The sequence below is a fragment of the Syngnathus leptorhynchus genome, chromosome 8 (assembly GCF_054491065.1).
Source record: "Syngnathus leptorhynchus isolate UIUO chromosome 8, UIUO_Slep, whole genome shotgun sequence".
NCBI classification, from domain to species: domain Eukaryota; kingdom Metazoa; phylum Chordata; class Actinopteri; order Syngnathiformes; family Syngnathidae; genus Syngnathus; species Syngnathus leptorhynchus.
In genome coordinates this window covers 12,085,883-12,111,555 of record NC_141202.1, presented here as the reverse complement: position 1 = coordinate 12,111,555, position 25,673 = coordinate 12,085,883, and the positions used below count along the sequence as shown (strand labels likewise).

The 25,673-nt window shown below is 46.9% G+C and overlaps 1 protein-coding gene across 2 annotated transcripts in view; it reads right to left on the bottom strand.

Annotated features, from left to right (window-relative positions):
* Nucleotides 1-25,673, bottom strand: part of cadm4 (cell adhesion molecule 4) — a 106,115-nt gene that overhangs the window by 7,629 nt on the left and 72,813 nt on the right. The window contains exons 1-7 of one of the 2 annotated variants that reach the window (XM_085917419.1): nucleotides 19,782-19,869; nucleotides 14,153-14,299; nucleotides 11,368-11,655; nucleotides 11,132-11,293; nucleotides 10,031-10,121; nucleotides 8,617-8,789; nucleotides 984-1,067 (exon numbers count right to left, since the gene is read on the bottom strand). In XM_085917419.1, the coding sequence (XP_085773545.1) occupies nucleotides 984-1,067; nucleotides 8,617-8,789; nucleotides 10,031-10,121; nucleotides 11,132-11,293; nucleotides 11,368-11,655; nucleotides 14,153-14,299; nucleotides 19,782-19,869 (1,033 nt within the window). Of the gene's footprint in view, nucleotides 1-983; nucleotides 1,068-8,616; nucleotides 8,790-10,030; nucleotides 10,122-11,131; nucleotides 11,294-11,367; nucleotides 11,656-14,152; nucleotides 14,300-19,781; nucleotides 19,870-25,673 lie in introns of those variants that run through there. The other variant, XM_085917418.1, reaches the window with a different exon arrangement.

The window sequence follows — 25,673 nt, the reverse complement described above, 5'->3', positions numbered from 1 at the left end:
CGCACGCTAGCTGGCCATAAGCATTGTTGCGTGTTGTGCGGGATGTCTGTTGTTGAGCCAGGAAAGCAAAAGTGTGGAGTTTAGAGTTGGTTCTTTATTGGCAAGATCTTGGGTTGTTTAATGGCGGCCAATACACACGGCACGGCAGAAGATGAAACAACAGCTTCTGTCTCCAGGTCAGGTTCTTTTATGTGTGTGTGTGTGTGTGTGTGTGTGTGTGTGTGTGTGTGTGTGTGTGTGTGTGTGTGTGTGTGTGTGTGTGTGTGTGTGTGTGTGTGTGTATATATATATATATATATATATATATATATATATATATATATATATATATATATATATATATATATATATATATATATATATTTATATACATATACATTTACATACATATATTTTTGATCCTCGACAAAATACAGCTACCAGTACTGCGGCTCCATTCATTTCAAAAGCCAAAAGCTGATTCGAGACATAGCACTGTCTTTTACAAGCAGTCAGATGCGTGCTGAAGCCCTTTCTGCAGCTGTCACACTCTGCTGGGATAATACGCTCAGACATCCACCTGCATCGCTCATCCGTCTTGATCCTTTGCTGTGGTTTCTATGTTCCATTCTCTCACTGGCGGCTTTCAGGCCTTCCCATTTGTGCAGATGGCGCGCCAGGCGGCAAACTACCCATACACATGAGCTTTATATACATAAATGCTGAGTAGGTAAAATGTGCGGGCAGTGATAAGCGAGGAAGCGGGAGCGGTCAATTGTGTGGCGAGCTTTGGCGGGTGTGCGAGCTGCTGTAATACGCCACAAAGGAAGGTTGCAGCACAACAATAGTGACATTTGTGTGTGTGTGTCCACCAGAGACAAAAGTGGAAGACACCAGTGGGAAACAAAGATGAGATGTCCACCAGAGACAAACGTGGAAGACACCAGAGGAGACCAAAAAGGAGATGATTAGCAGTTAAAAAAAAAAAAATGCTGGTGTGTTACCTATGGGGTCCGGCGGGAGGGGTGGGGTGATGTTGGGATGGGAAACGGGAGTGAGAAGGGCCGTGCTTGGGAGTGAGACATTATCTATGCACACACATGGACAAACACACGGGGACAAAATGCATGACGACATGATGAACACACACGTGAGGTCACAAATTGTGCTACGGCATGATGATGATGCAAATATTGTCCAACCGCTTCAGACACACGACAGATGTTGGAGTCAATTTTGAGGCAATGACCAAAACATGCAGACACACTGGCGACAATGCAACAACGGGGCGGAGAGACCCGGCCATCGTCCGTGACTGATGCGTTTCCCATCAAAACAACACAACGCGAGAATTGTCTCATTTCCAAGCCGACAATGCACTCGGCGAATCAATGACACCAGGTACCCCAAGAGCTATGAAAGTCGATATCAGTGTCAGAACAATAGCTGACATTCTGGGGGAGGAAGCACAATGGACAAAAAGATGACAAACCTTACCTGTGAATTGAGAAGGGGGGGTGAATTCTGGGAAACATTCATTTCCAAAATTGTTTCCGAAGCCAAACGGACAGTGTTGGACTTAACCCCCGCCCCCAAGCTGCATAGCAACACGCAGCAGTGTGCTTTCTAGTCGGGAGTTAATTTATTGGTAAGTACTGGGCTGTCTCTCCTCTCTTTCTCCCGCCGGCCCTGAGATCATCAATCTCTTTCTACACTCGTCTCTTGTCAGCACTAACGCTTGCAGCCGTCCTCCCTCCTCATCCCCCTGCGTCACGTTTTCTTTCTTAAAAACAAATATACACTTTGTCTTGCTGAAGTGTTTGATGTGAAAATGAACGCAGTAAAGGGCAGAGGAATAAAAAGGTGCTTTGACGTGACTGCATGTGTGTGTGCGCGTTGGACACACCAGTGCGAAGGCTGAGATTAATGATCAAGGTTGTAGCGCTAATTAACTGGACGCAGATTAATTCCTCTTAGCACCGGTGACCTAATCATTTTTCTTTCCCACCAGTTAAAGCTTTTCAGTGCGTCCTTGGACGTTGCTTCCCCGTTCGTCTTTCTTCAGCTTAATTAAGGAGAATGCTCGGCAAGCTGTCGTGCTCTCCTGCCTCGTATTGTTCCGCGTTAACGGTGTGCGGGTGCCAATCAGGCGCGTGGCCCAGGTCGTATTGCCAGCCATGGATGTGGTGGCACTCGGCGATAATGACGTCTCACTCGCTCGAGGATACTGCATCTGACATTTTGGATCGAGTGCTTCATTCAGCCGCTGCTCCGCGTGCCACCTGCCCGTCTGCGACTCCACACAGACAGTTTTAATAAATGAAAGTTCAGAGGTTAAATTAGTTGATTGCGGGGGTGCCACACAGCAGTTGTTTAAGTCGATTGCTTTTCTCAATTTTTATAAATGAATTAATAACAATTAGCAAACTTTGAAGCGTCAGAAATCAGGATTTGCAGATGGTAAGTAGTCCTTAATGTCACAAAAACAAAACGCATGGTATTTGTTTACGAATGAGCCAAAACTGAACAGATCGAGTTTAAGAAAGCAAACTTTTGCCAGATGGGCCGCACTGTATTGAGACACCCTTATGGGAAAGCATGACGGAATCGGTCACTGATGCCATTACGTTTCGCCGGCGGGAGTTTTCGTGAAATTGCGGTTTTTTTTTTTCCCCAATCCAATTATCCCATTGGCTCATTACAATGGCCAAAGAGACCCAAACTAATCCCCAGTCACGTCGTATTCCTCGCCATCTTTTCTACTCTTGCACAGCGCTCGTCTTCTCTCCAAATAGCCTTTTCGGGATCTTTGCCGTCTCCTCGGACGTGTGTCAAATTAAAATAACAAAACTAATGCATACGTGGCGACTCCCCAGATGACAACGCTTCAATCCGGAGGGCGTGCGAGGTCAGTAAACATGTTGATGAGCACAGAGACAATCTCAGTTTTATGCCTGCGGGATATTTTAACGACGTCGTTCATAACAACACAAAATGGGGGAATCGTCTTTATAAAAATTGCCTTTCTTCCCTCAAGAAGTCAAATTGGAAAACCAATTGGAAGACACATTAAAGGCCCCAAAGAATAAAAGGCAACTCTGTTTTTTATACACAAACGCCAGTCTGCATGCAGCTCGCATACAGTCCGTCCATATAATGGTTCGTCCCACCCCCCACAATTCAATTCTAATGGGCTTTTATTGGCTTGGCCATCCATCTGAGTGCAGCAGCTCTGTTCAATTACATAAAGGAGCCCTTTGGGGTTTTCGTCACACAATCAGCACATTCTCTGACCGACGGCCAGCGCGCACACACGCGGTGTTGCGTTCAACGCGTAAACGTACGAAATCGTGTTTTGTTCCCAACAACAGTTGCACAGAAAGGAAACAATTGCAGATGGCTCTGTTTGTGTGCGTTTTTGTGTGTAATATGTTTCTCGGTGTGTGTATGTGCGTGTTTGTGTTCACTGACTAGAAGCTTCATCAAGTACATGGGCTGGAACTAATGAGGTCAAATACAGGAGCTCATTCTGAAATTCAGCCTTCACCGTTAATGTAAAAATATGATTATTATCCGAGTTGTAGTTTGCACTGGCGCAGAACTGTGCCGCATCGTGGAAAAAAGCTTTCTATATTGTGTGGTTACCTTAAAGCGCAATAAAAAGCGGTAGCGTTACTTTCTATTGGATTTATGCCCGATGGGAATGCATGTGATCAGTGGTGCTCACAATTGGCAAGATGTAGGGAGGGGAAAAAACACGCAGGAGGCAGCAGTCAAATCACTGCTTCTTTGCAGAGGATGCGTGTGTGTGTCGCTTAGGGTGCCTTGCCAGTTTTCGAACAACTGCAAAGTCCAATTCTCACAATGAACAACAATCACATTGCTTTGGCTCTTTAAGCAACACATATTTGAACAGATGCAAACAGATAATTGAAGGCTCGGATGTATATATAATTTGTCCTCTGCCAAGAATGTTTTAATTATCGCATCACTGTATGTTTTAAAAGTAAAACTATTTTAGTCAAATTTTTTTGTGGGACTGGAATGAATGTCATTTTCATTCATTTCAATGGGGAAAGATGATTTGAGATTATCTAGCGATACGTGGAAGAAATCTAATTTGTATGTATCTCAAGGCTTCATTATATCCTGGATTTTTTTTTAAATCTGGTAATCAACGCATGGGGATGGCTGCACACTAGCCCAACTGCAGCGCAGTTCCGTCAAAGCGGCCTCTTCTCTTTCCGTTTGGCAGTGCTCACCTTTTCTTCTGCGTCTGTGAGATTTAATCCCCCATCTTTCCTTCATGAGGTGACAGCGCCGCAGGCAGCCGCCCATAAATTGGCCACCGCCTTTCGCCCGCAGTTTAACGCCGGCCGCAGACGGCCACTATTTCACTTTCTCTGTCGTTCTCGCTCACTTTGAAATAAATAACGAGTGTGGAGGGAGATGAGAAAGAACACCTGCAGTCTCACTGCACCTGCAAGCAAACGTCTCGCTCTCTCTTTTCCTCCCCATCTTCAAGTCCCCCCCCGGCCCCTGCTGCTCCACTCCTCCTCCAGCGCACCCGAGGGTTTCCTCTAGGGCAGAATCAGGCAACTTTTAAATGATAGCAGGGGCCACAATTTTCTGTCATCACTATTGGGGGGCCACATAGCACAGAAATACCTTCTGCAAACTCCTTTCTGCTATTCAAACAAACTGTCAACGCTTCTTGTGGAAACAAGAGAATTGCAAATGTTAGAGTCACTTGAGGGATCACTCATGTCGTGGCCACGTAGGTTGAAATCTTATATGGCTTTAAATTCAACATACAGTTTTCCCATTTTACTTGAAATACACAATTTTCGTCTGCCATCTAGTGGCGAACACGCTTATTGCAACTCAACTCAACTCAGTTATCCTAATCATTTTTTGCTCCCAAAATGAATCGGGGGCCACTCCAAGTGTGGCCGCCATCCCTGCTCTGGGGATTCAATTCAAGTGACACGTGTTAACCTACGATTCACCTCCATCACCCCCTCCTCTTCCCCTTGTACTTTCTTCACCCCCTGCCTTCCTCCACAAGAGCTCGCCGCCAGCGCTAAAGGGATTGAACTGCAGGTGAACCGAGAAGGGGGGGGGGGGCTGCCGGTGAGGTGATAAACGCTCGAAAGGCCGTGGGACTTGGAGTCACGGGAGGAAGGCGAAGTGGACGGAAGGTGAAAATGAGGTGAGGAGTCACGGGCGGAGGCAATGGAGACGGAAGGCTCCAAGTGACGTTTCAAGTGAGAATGCATCATTCTTACAACCGCAATGCTCTTTCGGAAGATGCGAAGAAGGCTTTCCGTGACGCTCGCTTAGCGGGGGCCTTTTTATTCCCAGGAAAGTGGGGGGAAAAGCACATTTTTTAGGCAACATCTTTGCAAATATAGACTTTGTTTACATGCTAATTTGGGGAAATCATATTTTTTTTTTTAGTAAGAATAAAATCACTGAGAACAATTACTTGATTATTGCTCAATTAATTAATTTTGACATCTCTAGACTTTCAACAATGATTTAAGATATGAAGGCTTTACATTATAATTACGATTATTATGACATTAGGATTAAATTCCCTTCAAACAGAGTCATCAGAGTTTTACAAGTGAATGTTTTGTAATCCTTTTGTTTCACTTTGCATTGCCACCTCATTCTCTCTCTGTATTACATGGAAAAGGGAAGAAAAAAAATCCCCTCCCGCCCTTCCCGCTGAATGTGAGCTGGCGGCCATTTTTGTCAGATTTCTTGTATATGCTCCCATAAATGATGAGTAGCGGCTCCTGCTTGCATGTAAATCTCAGCCTTTAATTTACAGCCATTGGACTCGGTGGGCTTGAGCTATCTTATTTCACACTTTTATGACTTTTCCAACACTGAGCGAGTCTTCTCCAGCCGTCTCGGGCAGTCAGAAGAGGACCGCGGGGATTTGGGCAAAGAGCCGTAACTTTCCCGCCGCCATCCAATCGGAGGAGCTTTCATTCGGTGCACCTTGTTAACACCTTTCGCGTATTTTACGCCCTCTTCCCTTGAGTCCTGCGGGCTTCTGCTCTTTCTTTCTTTCGTTTCTAGTTTATTTTTTTACTGCAGCTGGTCTCTGTCTTTACAAGTGTGGGATAAAACTGCTCATCTCGAACCCATTTGATTCCCGCTTGGGCGCCCTCTGCCAAGGACATGAAACGGCAAAGACGCTCAAGCCAGACATTGTAAAATGAACGTACCCCTCGCTGGCCCCGCCCCCCTCCCCACCTGAAAGGAGCTTTTAGAAAGTGGAAGGCTTGACGCTCTCTCCACCTTCCCTGGCTTCCATTTCGGTCTAATCATCATGCGTGAAAGCTTTGCTATTTATCATCCCTAATTCTCCGTCACTGGCTGGAGTCCATCCCACCGAGTCATTCAGTGCCATCATGAGAGACGCTAGCTGCTAGCTAGCTTGCGGATGCCTTGCACTGAAACGAGCGCGGCCCTCCAATAAGTCACCACCTCACAAAAGAAAGTTCCACAACCTCCAACCTCTCTTATGAACAAAATAGTTTGAACCACACGTAATCTCTCCAATATCAACTATTAGCCGTTTCAATTACAATGAGCCCGTTTGATCGTCCAACCTTCACAAAAGCGGCGGTAAACGAGAGTTCGACATTCTGCCAGCAAGCACTTTTAACGTCCGTCTGACCTTCTGCAAGGTGTGCATGGAGAAGTATGTCATTGAGAGGTCCATAACTAATGAGCAACCCATCTCCACAGCACTCTGTCAAATATGTACGATGCTTTTGAGCAAAATACAGAACTAAACCTCAAATGGATACAAACACAATGCAAGCGTCGGAAGTCAATAAATATGTGTGTTAAAAAATTGGAAAAAAATGTTTTTTTTAAACGGGTATATTTTTTTCCCTTTGAAGCTATTTAACAGTTCCTCAAGGCTCTGTTTTCTCATCACTGAAAAATACATTCACAATTGGATTAATTCATCTGGAAACTGAAAATAAGATTGAATTGGCTGCAGAATTTCACCTTCAACTACCAATACAGAGTTTTTACCGCTTTTCGCCATCTGCACGAAATTCAAAAGCACTTTTGAGTCTTGCTTGGATTGGTACAATGGCTGAATGAAGCACAATACGCGAGAAGAATGTGCCTACCGGCTGAACACGACACCTCCCTGAGTAGAGCGAAGCAGACGCCACGGCGGTTGGAAAACCGAAGGAGCCGCGGCTTATGTCATCTATTTGACTATATCGGCGGAATCAAATTAATGAAGTGTACGTGGCTCCCACGTGGAGATGACAAATGATGAAATGAAGGCAGAGCAAAAGCCAGTGTGGCTGAGGCGCCATCAAAGCTCAACATGTCTAACCTTCTCGGGCAAGAGGGGGAGGCTGGAGTCAAAGCGGGTTGAGGCGACACCTTTCATCTTGTCGCTGTTGCCACCCCCAGCGCTTGTGGAAGGCCTCCATTATGTGTGGCGTTTGATGCCGAGCCTGTGTGTGTGCGCATGTGTGCGTGTGTGTGGGGGGGGGGGGGGAGCATGATGGGTAGATGAGGAGCGGCGCAGGGCTGAAAATGTTACACAGGCTCTTTTTGCCTTCTCCGGGCTCGATCGCTTCAAATGTGTGTTAGGTGCCGCAGGGGGTAAGCAGTGACACGGACAGCCAGCAGGGGGCGGGCTATCTGAAAAAGGAGAGCCAGGGCTACACACTGAGTCTTAGGAAGTAAACAGTTTTAGATAAAGACGGGGTCTTTTTCATATCATTCGATAAAAGGCAGTGAAACCATTTTTTTTATATATATAAACGTTGGCAGGGAATGAGTTCATCACATCTCTGCGTCAAATATAAAAAAATCGGACAAATGCTCTACCTGGAGGAGTCGCCATCATGTAACACTACCGAGACACAAAATGGGCGATCCTGCTGTAAATTCCAAAACAAATTACTCATCTGTGCTCACTTCCCCCCCCCCCCCCCACCTCCCGGGAATCCACATGAAAAGTCGCAAGACGCCCACCACGACTTTCCTTTTCTTGAAAACAGTAGACAATATTGCACGCGTCAACATCATCATCGCCTTTGAGCCTTGCCACCGCCTATTCAGGTCAGCCCTCATAAAGAATTCAATCAGCGGTGACTCTTTGAAAACTTCTGAAAGCCAAGCAACCAAAATCTGCCCCCCCTCGGGACCCCCCCCCCCCCTTCTCTGTGACTCCAACAGATGTTTTGTTGTTATCATGTAAACTGGAACAGACTCGCTAATGCAGACGCATTTCTGCCTCTTTTTCTTGTTCTTTGATTGCTCTGTTAGCTTTTCTTCATATAAAAAGAAACAAGCAAGTCACAAAAGAAGGCCCAAACAGGAATAATCTGACTGGAGAGTCAAATATGTTTAGTAGGATGTTCCTGCTGTGAAACAAATTAAGAAAAGCAAATAAAACTGAAAGAAAGCGGCGGGATTTTAATACGTCTATTCTCCCGCATGGAGAATCGACACAATGGCGGCAAGAAAGGATCAATGCAAATAGCACGCAAACACAATGACACACACAATGAAAAAAAACGGCCTATTGTATGGACGGGCTTGCAATCACGGCGCCAGATTTGGACACGGCGGACTCACCGTAGACCAGCAGGGTGTAGTGATCGGCGGCTCGCCCGTAGTTGTTCTGCGCCTGACACAAGTACGTGCCGTTGTGCGACTGGCTCAGGCGGGAAATCTGAAAGGTGGGCCCGGAGATCTCAGCCCGCTCGGGCAAGGTGTCGTTGATCTTGGACCACTGGATGGCCCTTGGCCTGCAGGGGAAGGTGACAAGACCGTTTCAAAAAACAAAAAAAGTCAAACTGTCTCAATTTTAGGAGCATTTTTTTGCAAGGTTTGTATTTCAAAATAAAAAGGATAGCAATATTCATTTATGTGTTGACTGTCACCGATAACGGATTGATACCACGAGTGCTCTTTCTTCATAAAATGTACCCTAAAAGTACTCCTGTAAAAACAGGCTTTATTTTGAAAAAGGCAACCTTTGTGCAACTTCATTTGAGCAGCTAGCATTTTAGCATTCAGAGATTCGAACCAAACACCTCTCGAGTGGAAGGCAGGTATGCTACCCGTCTCTCATTTTCCTATCAGGACAAAAAAAAAATGTAGTAACTGTAATGATCTTAGGTTAGATGCTGACCTCTTTGCTAACCAAAAGAGCAACACCTACCGCAAACTGCCTGCAATTAATCAAGCGTCATAAAATGATCAGCTGTGACGAGACAATGAGAAAATTACACCGTTGGCGGAGAAGTGTCGACTTGATTGCATCCAATGAGCGTACTCGAGCTACACGCACGGACGCGCAATGAGATCTCGGCACAAGCGGGCGCACAAGCGGGCGGGAAGTGTGAGGATTATAGCAACACCCTGCCGAACAAAGCCGCGCCTGGCTGTGTGTCACGGCTTGCGCTGGCATGCACAGATTGCAGCCAAAGCTCCAATCCCTCACAAAGTTTAATTAAACTTTGCCGATTTGACCACGCGCACACATACACACTCATACACGCCAGAAAAACTTTTTCGGTCTAATCACGACACTTCAGTCGGGTCACCAAACGAGACTTGTGGCACCTGACACGCACACAACTAAAAAGAAGCCAGTCAAGCGGAATGACATCACTGTCCCCTTCTAATTCCTCAACCTCTAATTGGTCTTTAAAACTTGACAGGGATTGAACAGGGTGTCACTAAGGGTTGTAACGTGTGTGTGTGCGTGTGTGTGTGTGACAGGCCGCCCGCCTATCACACACTTGCAACTAGTGTCGGTTGCAGCTTTAGCCAAGGCTTTAAGTCAATACGCCGATCACGGCCAGTCCCAAAGGCCGTTGCACCCTGGCTGGCGTAGCGGCCTCCTCTCAAGTGTCATGGCGGTCCGGGCCACAAGAGTAATTATTAGAACATTAGTGCCTAAAGCTCATGAATGGCACCTTGGACAAGGAGTCAAGGCAAAACTGGAGTTTGCTGGGTCCAAATCGCACTGGGGAGAACTTACAGAGGGTTGGCGACCACCGAGCAGGACAGGCTCAGCGAGTCGCCCTCTCGCAAGATGCCGGTGGGAGGGATGATCCTCACGGTCGGCGCGACTACGAGAAAAAAGAACAAAAAAAGCAAAAGTGAGAACAAGGTAAATAAAATGCATCTTTGCCGTCAGTTTCCACGGCGATAGCCTGACAAACAACAAGCAAAGACATTGTGCTATTCCCTGTTGCGCGAATAAATATTGCTTATCATATACTCTCAATGCATATTTGCAGTCACTGGTAAACACACACACAGAAACTGGCCTTAAAGACAACTCCCAGCTGTGATTTCTAGACTTCAAAACATACTGTGCAGCTCCTCTGTCCGCTTGTCAGTACAGCAGTTATATTCAAAGTTTTTTGCAGGGGAGAAAGAACCTTTGTCTGGCCTGTGAGCTTTGTCGGTTGCATTCCAGCAACCTTTATCAGCTCGCTTCGTTCATTTGTTTTCCGGGTTGAATTTTTTTAAATGTATTGATCCTTGAAAATAATCATGAGACACAATAAAAATGCTTTGTCCACTGTGCCTCGTAACATCCGACCTACAAAATAAATGTCAAGCACGGCAGATGAAAAAATTGCACTCAAGGGACTCTAAAAGCAACTTATGGATATGAATGGAGGCCTTCTTGTCTGGCATTCAGCATTTATGAACACACATGTACAATTTGTCTTGATATAATGAGAGAGTGAGTAATTATTTAAAGCCAATTATTGATTGTCTGATGTTATGAGCTCCCCGCTCGACAACGTCTCTACGAATCGGCTTTTAATTAGAGCCGCTTGGGCTCAGACGATCCAGCCTCGTCTGTGAACTGGCTACATTGTAACCGCCACAAACGAGGCGTCCGAGCTTGACACAAATGACCACCAGTGTCGTTGTCGCGACGCAAATGAGCGAATCAATGCTTTGAAAAAGAACATTGTCATAATGGTAGGCAACGTCAATGATCAATTCAAAATAATTCAACAGACATGCAAAATATGCAAGCTTGCCAACAGGGTGGACATCTTTGTTGGCAACGACTGAGTGGATCTTATAGATTTCAGAAGCAAACTGTCTGCAAACTCACAAAAGACATCCAGGCGGTAATGTCGGATCCTCTTTTGGTTTCCCAGCGCCGGGTGGAGCGCCTCGCAGCTCAATGCAGCCCCGTTGTCCTTCCTCTCCACCGGGATGCGGATGGTGCTGGACACGCTGACCGTCTTGCCATTGTCCTGCTGTGAGACCACGCCTGTCGGAGAGCCGAGAGCGCCTTCACGTACAACGTGGAAGAACAAGACACGGTTCGCCGGAGCGTTTGCGTACCTGGAATCTCGCGGCCGTTGCGCATCCAGCGCAGGGTGGCGGCGGGCTTGCTGCGCGCTGACACGCAGCTGAGCTCCACCTCACCGCCCTCCACCGCCTCCTGCTTAACCTCCACCGCCGGCGTCTCCGGGGGCACCAGGACGGCCAGAGTGGCCACCTGGTGGTGCGTAGCGTCCGTGTAGAGCTGGCAGAAGTAGCCGCCCTCGTCCGAGACGCTCACATTGGTCAATGTGATGCGCACCAGCCGCGGGGTGAACAACACCATCTGGAAGCGGTCGTCCTTCAGGGCTGGACCACCGAAAGGCAAATTATCAATAGCAATAGCAAGGAATTTGGAAAGTCATCAGTCGATGGAATTAGCGGCTCACTTTCAATGTCTTTTTAATCAATTTGTCAACTTTTTGGGGTGAATCAACACCTTTTCGGAAAGTTGGAAGCAGGTTAAATGGCGCAATTGTAGGCGGCACAATGAAAAAAGGCGCCGACAAAAGAAAATTAGAGGCGGCAAATTTACAACAATTTTCTTTTTGTTGGCCAGATGACAAAAAGCGTCTGGCAACAACAAAAGACGAGCGGCACTGGCTCGATGACGACAGTCACGTAAATACTTTGGGAATGATTGGATATTGACAGCTCCCCACCCCTACCCGCCTTTATTTCGGCTTCGGGGGACGGCGTCTCCCGCCGCGCCGCCGTCGGGCCTTCTTCACAGCCGCATTCGTCACGTCGCTGCCAACATGAACATATTGCTTTTTGTGCGCACGAGAAGAAGCCGGGGCGAGGAAAATAAACGAATCAAGCTAGGTAATGTGGCAGCCGAGGGGACGCAAAATAATACAGAAATGGAGACAGAGAGGACGGACTATTTCAACCAAGCGCTTCACTTGGGCAGCAAACACTGTTTCCAAGTTCTGGGAGCGTCCAAATGGAGAAGACCAAGGACCCAGGACACGTCAGAGGTGCACTCGCGTCTAAGATGAGGCCGAGCATTAAGTGCAGAACACGAGAATTAATGTAGCGCGCACGGCCAGTAGCATCCTGACAGTGAAGTTTCTTTTGTTTTTGTTTCACAGAGGTGAACCTAAGTGGACGACTTGCTGGTAACGCAAGTTGTTAGCAGTTGTTAGCAAAAAGCTAAATGGCAACTAAATGTCACACTCCCGCCCGAGTCGGGGTCGGTTTTTCCGGTCGGGCCTCATTTGCATGCTGAGTAGTGTCCGTTCGGTCAGCTTCGCCACGCCGCGGCAGCCATTTGCCCTTCTGTCTCATAAAATTTGAAAACAAAAGAAGCGTCACAGCCGCTGCTCGCGAGCTGGCTTGTAAAATAGGAGGTGTAATTTAACGCTCTTATTTGGACAGTTAAGCACACTCGGCCCGCAGGGCGGGGCGGCAGATGGATGGCCGGACGTGCGGGGGCGGACTCGTTGGGATGCCTTTCACGTCGCTGGCAAACTTTGCCAACGAGCCATTTCCCATCAGCCCCTCGTTTTCCGTTCCCTCGCTTCACCTTCGCCGACCCGCTTCTTAATTCCTTTCGCGGCCTTCCTTGCTTGGACGAGGCTTCGCTCTCCGAAGGCTACGAGTCCACACGCGCACCGACGGCTCGTTCCCCCTTAAACTCTCAAGTTGAGGTTTCCCCAAAAAGAGCCTTGTCAACTTCACGAATGGGATGCTTAATATCAACAAGTCAGAGGCGCCGGTGCAACACGTGTAATCGTGGAAGATTATCGGAAGCGAGAAGTGTCCATTCGGGCCGTCAGAGGGTTTTAACGTCTGGCATTCATGTTCTCGCGCTGAGAGTCTTCAGCGTTAATTCACTTAACAGCCGCATTACCGGCAAAGACGTCGATCCACTTAGCCCAACCACGCTACAAGCACTTGAATGAGACACAAAATGGGAGAGAGAGCAAGAATATGAAAACAACCAGAAATGCGATACGCTGTCAAGAATTGAGCGTCGAATTAAAACGTTTTCTCCGTGAGGGAAAGGTTAGGGTTCAACCGCAATGCAACGACACAAAACATGCAACAATTCAAGAGACATTCACAAATATACATTCATTTGGCAATTCAATTACTTCTCCGCATTAAACATTAAAAACCATTTCAAGGAAGGACTCGCAATATAAAGATTTGTCCGAAATTTCGCCTCAAGCTAAAATGACAAACGCAAATGGTGATACAAATCTGGTCAATTTGGGAATGAAAGATGATTTTAATAGAAGCAATATACCAAATGACATTTAATGCGAATGGCGGGTAACGCGCGAGGCACTGCGGGCCTCGAGCTTGCATCATCATTTTGCCCACGTCTGCATGGCTCAGAGGCGACATTAGCTTGCTGAGAAGAAGTGATTAAAGGGGAAAAGCGCTGTTTACCGAGCCCCGGGCTCTTGACGGAATCCAACAGCGGTCACATAACAATTTGAGCATAACAGCAAGGCCGCGTTCTAATAAAGAGCCGCGGCACTTCCTCAACTCATCATCGCGGGTTAACGGCGCAGCCGCCGTCCTTTGAAAAGCACTCGCATCGTTTGGCTGGCTGAGAAATAAAACAGTCACCTCAATTAACTCGTTGCTTATCTTTGTAATGAGGGAAAAAGTGAAGCCATTTGCATCGAGATGCGCACGCATTCGAGCGCAGACCCACTATTTGTGTCAACAGATGAAAAAGTGAAAAAGTAATTGCGGGGCGATTTATTTTCTCAACGCAGATTCCCCGAGTGCGACTCGATGTGACGCAACCACTCGGAGCGTGACGTGTCGGAGCCCAACAAATACGCACCCCGCGTGCCGTTGAAGAAGAGCGTCTGCCGACGCGGGTTCTGGATGACCACAATGGATCCGTCGTAGTTCTGTAGGCGGCAGGAAATTTGGGCTGTCCCGCCCTCCAGGACCGTGACATTCTCCGCCTGGACCGCCTGGCAACATGCTGGAAGAGAAGACAGACAGGAGCAAGAATGAGAACACTGTCCACTCCTTTTTTAACGGAGCCTTCCTCAAATAAAATTGCTCGCCGCCTTTATCGGCTTTCAAGCACTTTATTATATAGACCCAAATATGAGCGGGAATAAGCATGTGCGGTTAAAAACGTGATATGGAGCGGTTATACTTCAATATTGTTTTAATGTCCGTTAAAGTGCATCGTGACTTCGAAGCAAAAGGAAATAGCCAGTCACCGTGTTACAACAGCTATTTCTAGGCAGCCCGTTCATGACAGATGGCATTACGAATGCCGGCATATTATCGCACCTGGATGCATATGAAAAGGTTCCGGCATTTTTTTTTTTTAACTAGAGTAATAGCAGCACTGGATAATTACGGTTTGAAAATGATTTGTGCGCGCCTAGATAAAGAAAAAATGGATACATGCTTTTCATCAGTGGAAAGTTTGCGAGTGGTCTGAAATTGGCTGACATTTCCAAACGTTAATAATTTTCTTCAGCATTTGAACAAGAATATTCTTATTCGGAGAATGATCGCACCCGCTTGTGATTTGCAAGCGCGGTGAAAGCTTGTGTGACGAAAAAAAATGAAACATTTCATGACAAGATGGAGAGGAGACTGCCACCATTCCTTTTCCAGTCTCATGAGCAAAATTAAATGCCGTGTCTCAGTTTCAAGATAATAAAAGATAACCATCTCGGATTTTTTAATATTTTTTTTTAAACAGAGGGAAATAAAGGGCTCTAATTGCCACTTAAGAGGGTTTGCGAATCAGTCAAAGAGGCTTCGTTTATTTCAAGGGGAGAAACATAACACCTCAAATCATTTCTTTCGTCATTCACACATATTCACACCGTCACTCACACACTAATATTCACACCGTCATATGTGGGAATCAAACTCCATCATCAGCGACTCCCCCACAAATTAAATTGTTCACGCAAACAAAGATTTCTTAAACTCGCCTATCAGACCAAGAGGACAAGGTGACCGGATATAGGGAATAAACAAAGTGCATGAATTAACAAGCCATAGGGAAAACAAAACAAGACACCAACTGCAAGAGGCGACGTTTCACACAATCACAGGTGCGGCGTGGAGGCGGGGCTACCTATGGGCTCCGAGCAGGAAACGCAATCAGACGCTCATACAAAGCGACGGATGGGGATACAATAACGCAGCTGGTGGCATCGGAGGCTGGCGGCGGGTAATATATGTGACATGCCTCGCGCCGGCGTGGCTAAAAGCAGCTGGTACAGCACTTTAGTTTTACAAGCGGCGCTTCCAAATCAAACATCATGAGTTTGTGATCAGGCGCAGCGATAGATGGAGCGCCAGCAAAGAGAAGAAGGAAAGATGGAGGGAAGCGGCCCATACGACACCGGCTATTAATCTGACCTACCATGAAATGCGCCCCTCTCACAAAATACTGCACAACCCAAAAGGAGGACGTCAATATAGTTCGCCCTCCGGCCTAGTGGGGGCGGTATTTCACCGTGTCTGAAATGCCGCCCAAAAAAGTATTTCTTGACAGCGGCAATACAAAGAAAAAGTTCTTTCCTGCAGGTCATAACCAGGGCACGTCACTCAATAGAACTCAATAGATTGAACAAGTGCAGCGCACGACCAAACGCACAATCGTAGCGCGCCGCCGACCGCGCAACTGTACCGCGCGCGCTGGTCGCATTATTGTGACAGAGCGGTCGCTAAAATTTAGAAAACATTTTTCAAGTCTTGATTTGCTTTTCAAAATTTAAGTGGACCTCAGTGCGCAGGGAGCTTAATTTGGTCCGATCGCGCAACCGCAGCGCGCCGGGCGCTCACTGTGATATTGCTTTAGGAGCGTCTTGTGTTTTAGGATGGCTTTACTGCTCCCACTTGCTTCCTTTGGAGGCATGATTAGAGTTGATGCAATCCTCAGAGTAATGAGAATGTAATAACGAACGGAGTCAATTGGCACGAGGGTCCTTTCGGCTCATCTCCCGAGGTTCGATAACCGAATTTCGTCCAACATCCGAAGCAAAAAAAAATCTCGAAATTTTTGTTCGAATACCGAGTTGTTCGAGAACCGGGATGTTCGAAAACCGAGGCTCCACTGTATATCTATCAAAGTCTGCTCGAGATGTGTTATTTATATCGGTAGTATTTGTGCACGGCTATCTCTGGAGCCGATGCTGCAGGATATTGCATACAGCGGCATCTAGTACAGCGGCTTGTATAATGTTATTTTTATTTCCTTATTGGAGCCTCTGCATGTTAACAAGCTCATTCCTTCAGGCTGTGCAGTCAAATCTAATGGCGGCGCAAAATCAAATGCATGTGATTTTCCAAAGCACAGGAGGGAAGAAATAACTAGGGCGTTCCAGGAACCTGGCAAAATGTCAGCTCTCTGACTCGGACAAAATACTGGGCTAACTCATACGACGCGCTAGTAACGATACGAGTCGAATCACGATACAACCATCAGTTAAAACATCGGACACTGTGTAGGAAGAAAACCAAATGAAAAAAGGTGTCAAAGCACTACTTTTCCACCTGACAGGGCGATGGCCTCTCCAAATGAAAAGCTTTAAATCATTTCGACATAGCTAGTTGCTCTAAGCTGCCACCAGATGGCGCCAAAGCGATATTAAGCCCAATTTAATAAAAGCCTGAGCACAAAAACAAGGACGTGTGTTTTTTTCCGGCAATAGCGGACTTGTAGAAGTGGCTTACACAATGATGATGCTGCAGGATGATGGAGGGATGAAGCTGAGATGTAGAAGCGACCTGAGGGGGATTTGGGAGGTGGCCAGCTGGCCCGCTCAGTGTCAGTAAATTTTAGAAGCCGTCTCCTCAGTTAGCCAGCTGAGTGACCGCCTCGCCTGGTTCCCTCCTTGAGAGTGCGTCAACATAAGAGATGTGCTGCGTCAGAGCGTCCCAAATGAACCCTTCAGGAAGGGAGGAGGTTGCCCCCCGTTCCCCCACCACTGGCTACCTTTCTATTCATTATCTCTCATTATCTTTCCACTGGAGGCCAGCCAGGAGCTCGTGTCGCCTCAGCGGGCGGGCCGAGGATTTACAAGAGAATCGATGCAGAGGGGACGACAATGTGCGCCCCTTTGTGTTATTACCGCTTTTAATTTCAAACAATAGCAGAGCCTGGTCAGACGCAGGTAGGGAGGGGGGGCTTCCATCCAAAGGGCCAATTTTCCTGTCATCGCTTGAGTCAGCGAAGCGAGCCAAGCCAACACTTTAGTGGCAGGAGCGCAAAAATGAAGGCTTGCTCCAGGTTAATGACAGTTTACATCTTCTTTTTCATGCAGGCAGCACGGCACAGCCGCATCTCCCATAGAAAATTATTATGCCATCGCACATCTCATTTTCCTTCCTTTGGGGAGACTCTGCCAATCAAATGCAGAGCAAAGAAAGGTGTCGGAAAGTGTGTGTGTGTGTGTGTGTGTGTGTGTGTGTGTGTGGGGGGGGGCTCCTTCTATAAATAAAACATCACCCATAACACATTTTTCATTCTTTTGTCGTACTCTCGGCTCACCTCAGCGCCATCCAACCCACCGACGAGAACCGCACTTTTAACACAGAATTACCTCCATTAATGGCCTCTAAAAACACGTTGTGGTCAAAGGTATTGGGACAGCTAGCTCGGAAGTGGAATTAGGTAAACCTGGGTCCAACATTGACAAGCGCAAAGAATCAACAACAATTTATATTGCGAAAGCAGAGACGTTGCAGCCCTCGCCTTCCTATCCATTTTATTTTGCACCTTCCTCCCCCTAGCTGGTTCATTTTTTATGTAAGTGGGGGACCAAGTGGGCATCATTGCCTGCCTGCCTGCCTGCCTGCCTGCTTGCCTTGTGCTCACGCTTGAGCTAAACGTGATTTGTTCTGCAGCTCAAGTCTGTGGCATAATCGCCGCGCTCGCACAGCGAGCCGGGAGAGTGGAAGGAAGGAGCGCAGAGGAGCGAGTGGGACAAGAGGACGGAACAAAACGAGTGTATTTCTGCCTTCTTTTTTCCCAGTCCATCCCGCTTTCATCTTCATGCTCCGCATTGGCCTCGTAGCGCGGCTCTCCTCTCGCCCCCCCATCTTAATCTGCGACAAGCACAACTTCTCTAAACTCTCAGACTCCAGCAAGACAGCAAAGCAAATCAGCTGAACCAGCATCAAATTGTTTCTGCTCACGCGTGACTAAAAGCATTTTCTTTTAGTCGCTCTCCTAAATTGCACCGGCTCTCCTCAAATTCGAATCTGCATTGGGTCAGTTCTTTCCAACTTCCTTTACTGGAACTCGCCCACACGTGTGACTGACATTCAGTCCAGCGCAGAGCCTTCCGTTTGGGACCGATTCCAACTCACCTCGAAAGTCCGGACCGGATAATCAGTGGTCAACGAATGGATGTGTGGACTTTGGACCCACTTGACATCAATGGTATTACAGCACTAACATTGTTTGGTCGCATTCCCCGAATGCCATTGCACAAATCGAGTTCTGTTCACATTTGAAGGGCAAACACAAAGCTGGCATTTTTGCCAACGAGCGAGCTCCGGCACGCACGTAGCAGCCGACGCCTGCCATGGCTGCATCTATACAATGCGAGACAATGTCCTTCTGTTGATTGCATTTGCTCACAGCACACTAGCAAACATAAAGGTCACAAAAAAATTAAAACAGGTAGGCCTCAATGAAGAATTTCTTGTTATGTTTTTTGCTGTTTGTGCTCCATTCTCTGTTGCTTTTGGGGTTATAGCACCAATGCTATCCCTTCGCCAGTGCTATGGTTTGTTAGCATTGAGCGAAACTAACAATGATAGAATATCTGTAGGACATAAATAATAATGTTCTCTTGCGGGAAATTTGGGTTTTGAATTGCTGTCTTTAGTGATGCCCCAGCTGAAGGCTTTGACACTTGGTTACCTACCAAATCAATAAGTGAACATCTGTGACCAAGGGGTATAATAGCTAATAGGGTGTAAAATTTAATCTGCGGCAACAAAATGAAACGCTCAGCCCAGTTGACGGGTGATTAGCACAAACCGCCTAAAAGCGCGGTTTTGACCGGGCCCGTGTCGCATTTGCGTGCTCTGAATGTTGTTGGTGTCTGTTGGTTTAAAAAAGAAAGAAAAAAAATTAAGCTTACAACTTGAGTACAAAAGTTTTCCCACCCCACCAAAATCTAATTGGAATGATAGCGACTACTTGTCTGGAAAAAAAGAAATAAAATTGATGAACTATATCAATACCGGCTGCAGAACAACATTCATAGCCAAGCAAATAAAAGCTCGGCCGGCACCGGCGGTAATTACACATTGGCCGCTCCAGTACGAGCGAGGCCTTAATACGGATCGAAGACGTACGTGCCGGTATTATGTGGCCGCTTCCCCTGGCCCGTTTGCCGCATAATGACCCCCTGCAGAATCGATAGCGCTTGTCTATTCGAATAGGGACGCATGTGTGTGGGTGGGAAACTTACGAGCTAAGCCCAGAAGGAGCAGGACCAGGACCAGGGCCAGCAAGAGGGGGGCCAGGCGGCAGAAGACAGAACTCTGAGCGGGCCTCATTGTGATTTGATGCGCACTTTGGAATCAATGGCTCCTCTGTGAGCCTGCCCGCTCTGCTGTAGACTAACAAGTCGACGCACAAAAAAAAAAAACATTTACGCTCAGCAGCACTGCCGTGCTCACAAAAGGTAGCTCACCAGGAGGTGAGCGAGACTCTTCGATACTTACTTAGTACGGGTCCAAACAATGTCAAAGCGACACAGCTGCGCCAACTGAATTTTGTTGTGTGTTTTGCTTTTTGTTATGCCATCAAACGCAACTCTTGACTCGAAACGGCAATCCAGCCTGTGCTGAGATAGCAGTGTGCAACATTCTGGCGGAGGTTGGAAGAATCTGGGCCGCGAGCCCTGTTTTTCCAATCGAGGTCTGGAAAGATCTCGCCGTTGCTTTGAGGCGCTAACGTCTCTTGAGACACTGCGTCTCGCTGCGGCTCATTTGCGGAGAGCGTAAGGTTAAAGCAAATCCGATTTGGGGCGGAAGAGCAGAAATCTCTGGAGGAGACTGTTCCGAGTTTGTCTTGTAAAACAGCAGGTGGAATAAACCTCAGATGGATGACGGCCACAAATACCACAAACTCAAACTGGCCACAACCTGCAAAATGGTCGATCTCACTTGTAAAATGCTGAGTCGCAAGAAAAGCAAAACTTCAAATGGATCCCTTCAAATAGTCGAGCCAATCTTGCTTCCTATCCGCCGGTCCATGCGGCGAATGGCGTCTTGCTTGGTCGCACTTTTGGCCCGTTAATATCCAAACGCGGCGATATTCCTGACGTCGCGGCACATCGTATCCATCTGCCTGTTATCTGCCTGGCGACTTGTTTATATAACCCCGGCCGGCCTCGAATCCACGTGCCAGCGTGGGCTCGGCATCTGCATATTTTGCATACTGTGTTGTGAAGGTTGAAGTGTCGCCGGTGTGTGTTTGTGACCATGCGACAATGCTCGCCTTTCAGGTCAGCAAACAGTGGCGCCGTGTGTGTGCGTCCGACCGAGTGTCCAGTGTTGACTGAAGCCGGGCGCCAATCGGCCACTGTTTGGCCCTTTCACTCTTTTTGCCCACAGAGGCGTTAACAGTGTCTCTTTCTGTTGGACGCCGGCAGGGATGCGCGCTGTCCGCAGCTGACAACAAACAGCCTCATTTGTATGGTGGGCTGTCTTTAAAACTCAAAGTTCAGCATTATAGTGAGACCCTCTTCATCGTGGGAGTTACAGTCCACAGACACCCATCATAGTTGGAAATCGATGACTTAGAGACCCCTACAGTCATGTTTGTCGATGTTTCTCCCTTTTTATATCGCTTCCATGGTCATGGTCTTCCTTTTCTTTGATAGGCAAACAATAATGCCGTCTTCATCGGTCCACAGCCTTTCTTGTGTTGCATTTTTTCAGCGCGCGTTAAGAATCTTCCGACGGCTTTACAACGCTTACGATGCAAAACCACTCCGAAAAAAGGCTTTAAATATCCATCTATTCATCCATCTTCTGAACCACTTGTCCCCACGGAGGTCTCAGGCGTGTTGGAGCCTATCCCAGCAGTCATTGGGCAGTAGGTGGGTGACACCCTGAACTGGTTTCCAGCCAATCGCAGGGCACACCGAGACGAACTGCCATCTGCACTCGCACCTACGGGCAATTTGGAACACACTATCCATGCATGTTTTTGGGAGGTGGGAGGAAACCGAAGTTTCCGGAGGAAACCCACGCAGGCATGGGGAGAACATACAAACTGCACACAGGGAGGGCCGGAAGTGGAATCGAACCCGCACCCTCCGAACTGTGAGGCGTACGTGCTAACCAGAGCTTTAACCAGTGCTGCCCAGCTTTAAGTCAAAGTCAAAAGTCAAAGTCTGCTTTATTGTCAATTTCTTCACGTCAAGACAGACAAAGATATCGAAATTACGTTTCCCACCATCCCACGGTGACTAGACACATTACATAATACATACAAGCAAATAGCACAAAGAGTAAAAACAAGAAGGCGCAAACAACGAATAAATATAAATATATGAGATGAAATACAGAAAAATAATATAAATAATATAAGAATGTATGAGACGTGTGTTGTAAATACGAAATAATGTAACTCGAGGCTGTCGTAAACCGATTACCCCCTGTAAATACCTTTTTTTTTTTTATATATATTTTGAGTCAGGGATTCCCAAGCAGTCAGTCATTGGCCGCTAGCCATGCAGAGGACTGAAATAATAACAACAACAAAAAACTGGTAAGTGAACCTAAACATGGGATGTATAACAATAATCAAATGCGTACAATGACAAGTTGCTTATCCTCGACAGTACAAATTACCCCCCCCCCCCCCCCCAATCATTACAGCAATCGACAACAAAAGCGGGCGGAACAAAGCCAGCGATGGACGCCAGCCAGTCAGGCAGGCCAGGCTGGTGACTTTCATTGTCCCGTTAAAACACAACGACAACACAGTTACAACGCCGCCTCTCATTGGGGACCGATTGGCGGGCACATGAGGAACAAACACGTCCACGTACACCACGATTAAATCCGATACAGTCAAACGTTTTTCTCTGCCGGCTTTTAATAAAGCGCCGCATCTACTATTAATTGCAGAGGAGCGCGAGAAAGCAATAGAAATACTTGCACGATTTGTGTGCACTGTTGACTGGGATCTTAAAAACAAGGGCGGCAGAGAGACGGCGCAACCTGAAGCGGGCAGCATCGCCAAAAACTTTACTGGACACCAAGATGGTGACAAATGACTACTTTTGTCCAAAAGAAGCTCCTCATCTCATTTCAACTTTATTAGGCACCGAGAGGACACAAAATACTTTTGTGATATACATGAATACTTGAGTTTTCCAGCAAATCAGGCAACATGGTGACATACGTTTGCGACCTTTATTTTATATTTTTGTCTCAGTAGATATTGCAAAGCAATGGCAAATTGTGTCGCCAATCCCAGTGGCCTCTCACCTTAATTGCTCTTACTTTCTTGCCCGCGTCCCCTTGTTCAAGTCCAACTTTTAATGGGCTCCATGTTGCCACGCTAGGATAAGTGTTGCCAAAGCACTTGAGGGGCTTATGTCGGCTGCGTGCGCAAAATATGAAGCACTCCGGCAGCCTTACGAGGATCCCTGCCTGCTCCGACATGCCGATCGAGGAGGCGCCGGCGTTTAATAGCGAAGCCATCAAAGCACTCTGATGAGGGATGCAGGAAAACAAGAGAGATGTTGACAGTGCGGGCCACCACCGGGACAGATGGACAAAGATGCCAGCTAAGGATGAGTCAAGGGGAGCAAGCTAAGTAAAAGAGGGAAAGATGCTAAGGGAATGTTGCCAAAGGTGTGCGTGTGTGTGTGCGTGTGGTGTGTGTGTAAGTATGACGGGATAGCTGTGAACCAGAGCACTAATGTAGAGATTCTTATCCAGGATGAAATTTTTGTTTGTCCCGTAGGCGCTTCTTGGAATCCATTTCCCTCTCCGGAGGACGTACGAGTGCGTGAGCATGCGTGGCGTCTTGAGGGTTTATTAGCTGGCAAAGTGTGAGGGGGGCCATGTGTTGCAGCAAGGTGTAGATAAATCAAAGATTCCCCCCAAGGACGTCTCTGCGGCATCGGAGTATTAGCGTGCTTTACAACTGATGTGCTTTAGTTGATGCCCCACCACTTACTCCCCCACCCTCCTGCTCCTTTCCTAGTGCATAGTTGACTGTCAGGCCCGGGTAATAATGAATTTTACTGATATAATTTCCTCTGAGTAAATTAACAAATACAATTTATTTTTATTTATTCTTGTAATACAGGCCAGTATCAGCCCTATTTTAAGATATTGGTATTGTGGAGGCTGCCGATTGCAGCCACAGTTACTTGAGGTTAACAAAATCTGACAGGAGTGTATATGTCATGCCGTTATGTTTTGTGGGTTATTGTTGTCTTGTCTTTTTGGCCGTATTGTCACTTCCTGTTTTATTTTGATAAATAACTCTCCTCTCATTTCAGTTCGTGGGTCCTTCCTCTGTGCGTCAGTTTACTTGTCTTCCCTGATCCTAATTGTGTGTATCTGTGTCCTTGGTCCTAATTGTGTTCACCTATGCCCTTCCCCTTCTGTGTGTATTTAGTCTTCCCCTTGTTTTGTGCGAGTTCGTTTTGTCCCGTCCAGAGGACCAGCGATTGCGTGAATTTAATAATATCTTTTGAGAACCTAGTTTTTGTTTAGAAACGTTTGTTGTCAAGCCTAGCTCTGAGTATTTCAGTTTTTGGCCACCTTGTTTTTTCTCTTTTGAGGCGCTTTTGGTTTTTTGCTGACTCCGGCCTATCAGAATAAATTCCTTTTTTTTGTCACTGCATCCAAGTCCTCTCCTTGATCCAAGTCTGACAGTATAAGTCCTCCTCGGCAGTAGTTGGTGCGATATCACGGAGGTTTGACACAAGATCAACTTAGTTCTTTGTCATTCTGTTAAATGAAATGCTTTAATACAAAGTAATAGCGGTATCGCTGAGTACTTGTATGACTATTGGACTGGAAAAAGTGGCATTCAAGATCCCTAATACTTATCATACAAATGTCATTTCTATTACATACAAAGTGCAGCACACCAACTGTGACTCTTTCTATTTAATAAGAAATAAGAAGACGTGGCCTTTGTGCTAATGACAATATCTTTTAGCACAAAATCCTGCTCAACCCTCCCGAGAAGTGCCTCATCCTCCCATTAAGCCACACTTAAGCAAGGAGACATTTTGGTCAACATTCGGAGCGGGGGCTCTGCCTTCTCGCCAGATGCGCGTCCACCATCTCTCGCTCATTTTGGGGGATTTGCGGCCGACTCGCTGTTAATCGCCACCCTGGAGCCGGGCTAATCCGAGCGGATTTGCTGTGAACTCACTAATTAGAAAAGTCGCAGCTCCTCAGCGGCGCTGGCTGATTCCCGGTCACGTTGATCGATATGTTTGGCTACATTCGGACGGACGAGCTTCGGCAGACTTAAACTTCACCGCCTTTTTTTTTTCCCCCTGCTTCCTTCTTCCCCGGGCCGAATATTAGAATTTAAACTTGAGCGTACGAGTGATTATCCTGGTCTTCATCCAGCTCTGATTCACACCTTCTTTTGTGTGTCTACAATAAAGCAGGTGATTAAATTCTCTCTTTGGAGCTCAGCGGGCTTGGCACCGGCTTTGGTCGGGTTCTGCGGAGCGGAAGTAAAGGCGTGAAGAATTGACGATAGTCATTGTGGGCTTCCTATTATTAGACCTGTCCCATCATACATCAAACGTGACAATTCCGGAAAAGGGGCGGCCATGGGGCGAGGGGGGCGGGGGTTTGGGCGCCAATTTTAGCTCATTCCTTCCAAGGCTGGCATGAAAGCGGGCGCAATTTAGTACTCAACGCGCTATCGTGACACGAGGTGATGGTTAGAAAATTTTGTCACCCCAAGCTTATTATTACACTTGAAAGGATGGCCTCGTGTTGGCTTCATTCATTTAGGACAGGAATGTGCAAAGTTCGGCCCGCGGGCCAAATCTGGCCCCGGTCAGATTTTATACGTTCCACAGCTTCGGTCTTATAATGTCTTATTTATGGCCCGCCTGCACTGCCAAACTGAATAAAAAGAAAATAGGAAACTTGAAACTGTAATTCCTCCTATTAGCGACAGGTAGCAGCACCACCTCTCTCCGCTCACTTTCAAGAGAAAAGGGAATTACAATACTTCACTGAAAAGCAAGACAATTGTGTTTGTCTAATTTGAGACGGTTGCCTTGTTTAATGATTTCAACCCAAAGAGACACACTGTCAGACTAAACGACAAGCTAACAGGGAATGACCGCGCT